Source organism: Vigna unguiculata, chromosome 4, assembly GCF_037176805.1.
Source record: "Vigna unguiculata cultivar grain cowpea cultivar isolate G323 ecotype 2 chromosome 4, ASM3717680v1, whole genome shotgun sequence".
Lineage (NCBI taxonomy): Eukaryota > Viridiplantae > Streptophyta > Magnoliopsida > Fabales > Fabaceae > Vigna > Vigna unguiculata.
In genome coordinates, this window is record NC_140795.1 from 2,072,424 (window position 1) to 2,075,322 (window position 2,899).

The following is a 2,899-nucleotide window of genomic DNA, read 5'->3' on the forward strand; positions in this document are numbered from 1 at the left end:
TTCAAACCAAACCACATATATTTCCCATTACTTATTTTTTTCTTTTCTTTTCTTATACCATCGAACTAAATACAAGACTTGTAATTTTAATTTCCCTCATGACGGTGTGAGTGAGGACAACACAGAACATACAAAAATTCAATATTAAAAACACAATTAAAGAGAATATGGTTTAGATGAGTCGATGTTCCCATTGGGATTAGCGTGAAAGATTTTTGTGGTGGGTAGAAATGGGTGAAGGTGGTTGGACAGGATCATAGAAAATATATTTTTGTGGAAATTAATATATCTCAAATATGGTGTAACAGAGACTCAACCCCCTCGTGCACAAACATTATCATATCCACTAGTCTTCCCAAAAATTTCTCAAAAATATAACATCTTTGAAAAGACACATAACACACGACATTGATAGAGTCAAGGTTGCACCTATGTTTAGGTTTGTTCAGTAAATACACCAAAATCTAAGCAACAATTTGGTAAATCTAAGCCCTTGTTGGACTATATTGTCAAAAAAGGAAAATAAATGTTTAAGAAGGATATGTGATACCATGTTTGTGATAGCTGTATATTTAACAAAGATATATGATGAAGAAGAGTGTGTGTGAAATGCTTCTGGTTGAAGGGTGAATATATAATAAAACCATAAAGTTGAAGAGGCCTTTAAAAACTCATCTTCATGGTGTTATTGAGCTTACTTTGAACTTTCTTTAAACCTTTAAACTAAGCTTCTTCAGTTGAAGGGTATCAGAATCTGCTACTGCTGCTGCTGCTGCTGGTTTCATCGATCTGATGGAGGAAAATCTGCCTCCTGGATTCAGGTTTCATCCTACGGACGAAGAACTCATCACATGTTATCTTACAAAGAAGGTTTCTGATTCTAGCTTCACATCCAGAGCTATAGCAGTCGTTGATCTCAACAAATCTGAACCATGGGACCTACCAGGTAATTCTTTTCTCAGCATATGCATGATTTCTTGTTATCTAACTCTCCTTCAAATATACTAGCTTCTGTATTTTGTTGTATATATATATGGCTACATGATTATCTATGTTGTTTCTTTTCAATTTAATTAATTAATCTGAGGCTTTGGTTTTTCTGCACAAAATCTCTTTGTTTATTGATATATTGATGGAAAAATATCTATAAAGAGAAATTTGGAATTAATCAGAAGGAAAAAACAGAATGGATTGATTTCATAATAATTTTTCAGTTTCTTTCACCCCAGAAACTTGAATTTCTAACTGATACATATATACAAAACATTGTATTTCACTCTCTGCAACTGATAAATCTCACAAACTTTTCAGTTTCATCAACCAAATATTAATCAACACAGTCTTTGTTCTTTTACACAGAATAGAATGTTTGATCCATTCTATTTCTGCAGTGTGGCTTACAACTCATGCATACGATGATATAATGTGTAATATCCTTAACAATAATTTTTTTTCAAAAAAATACAAAAAATTGATGTTGTGATGGAACAGGTAAGGCTTCCATGGGGGAAAAGGAGTGGTACTTCTTTAGCTTAAGAGACAGAAAGTATCCAACTGGACTTCGGACAAACCGAGCCACAGAATCAGGTTACTGGAAAACAACAGGAAAAGACAAAGAAATTTTTCGTACTGGTGTTTTGGTCGGAATGAAGAAAACCCTAGTCTTCTATAGGGGTAGAGCTCCAAGGGGAGAGAAAAGTAATTGGGTCATGCACGAATATAGACTCGAAAACAAGCATCACCTGAGACCTTCCAAGGTTAGTAACTTCATGCATGCATCACATTAATTTCACCAACATTTCAACTCAATTAGGTTTTGTGGTTTGAGAAAATCAACTTTGTGTTACGATGTTTCCTTTTGTAGGATGAATGGGTGGTTTGCAGGGTTTTCCAGAAGAGCTTACTGGTGAAGAAACCACAGCAAGCAAACTCATCACAACCAGATTCTCCATGTGACACAGTCTCAATGGTGAATGAATTTGGTGATGTTGAGCTTCCTAATCTAAACAGCATTGCAAATTCTTCAGGGCACAGTTTTATGAATGCTGATCTGAGTAATAACAGTGTTAACACAAACATGAACTTGGCCATGAATTGGGCAGTTGCAAGTGAGGTTCAGGTTCAGGTTCCCTCTCTCACATCTCTGCCATGGCCTTCTGGGTTGCTGAGTCCAAGTATTTCTTCTGTAAATTCTTTGCTTCTCAAGGCATTGCAACTTAGAAATTATCAACAGAGAGAAGCAGCAGCAGTAGCTACAGATCATTTTGCACCATTTATGGGTGAAGGAGTTTCCCAAGTTGGAACTGAACTAAGTTCAAATCTGACAGCATCATCTTCTTCAAAAGTTCAAGAGTGTTTGCCACAGCAGCAACTACAACAACAACAGGAGCAACCATTCAATTTGGACTCCATTTGGTGAATCTGTTCAAATCAGGAAACTAACATTGTGTAATTACATCAACCCTCCAACCCCCATAAATAAAACACCACCATTTCCAAACTCAACACAGTCACTGATGTTGTAAAACCTAGCTCTTTTATTGTGATTATTAGCTGCCAAAATAGATTGCTTTTTAAATCACTGTCAAACTCCTTCAGTGTTTTATCACGAAGAGGAACTATTTCAATTATCTTGAAATTTCATGTTTTAGTAATTTTAACATAAAAAATAGAGAAAAAAACCTTGTTCGTATTGTTTAAATAAGGGTTAAATATGTTTTGATCCCTTAACTTTCTGTAGATTTTAGAATTACTCCATTTCGAAACTTTAGACCAATTTAATCATTCATCTTTCGAAATACGTGGATTTAGTCCTTTTAATAAAATTTTGTTAAGTTTATTTGATATTTCAGGCGCGTTTCATAATAGTATTTGACTTAATATTAAAGTAAAAATATGT

The 2,899-nt window shown here is 34.6% G+C and overlaps 1 protein-coding gene across 1 annotated transcript; it reads left to right on the plus strand.

The window, feature by feature from the left end:
* The first annotated feature begins 596 nt into the window (after window positions 1-596).
* Window positions 597-2,562, plus strand: LOC114181473 (protein CUP-SHAPED COTYLEDON 1-like). Its single transcript, XM_028067941.2, has 3 exons — window positions 597-946; window positions 1,492-1,757; window positions 1,865-2,562. Exons 1-3 carry the CDS (start codon window positions 793-795, stop codon window positions 2,417-2,419), a joined length of 975 nt encoding a protein of 324 aa, XP_027923742.2. The 5' UTR covers window positions 597-792; the 3' UTR covers window positions 2,420-2,562.
* The last annotated feature ends 337 nt before the right edge of the window (window positions 2,563-2,899 follow it).

Bases quoted from the DNA above. Each gene is read 5' to 3' on its own strand.
- LOC114181473 (XM_028067941.2), top strand. From the start codon at position 793: ATGGAGGAAAATCTGCCTCCTGGATTCAGGTTTCATCCTACGGACGAA. The intron at 947-1,491 runs GTAATTCTTTTC...GTGATGGAACAG, and splicing joins TGAACCATGGGACCTACCAG to GTAAGGCTTCCATGGGGGAA. The intron at 1,758-1,864 runs GTTAGTAACTTC...TTCCTTTTGTAG, and splicing joins ATCACCTGAGACCTTCCAAG to GATGAATGGGTGGTTTGCAG.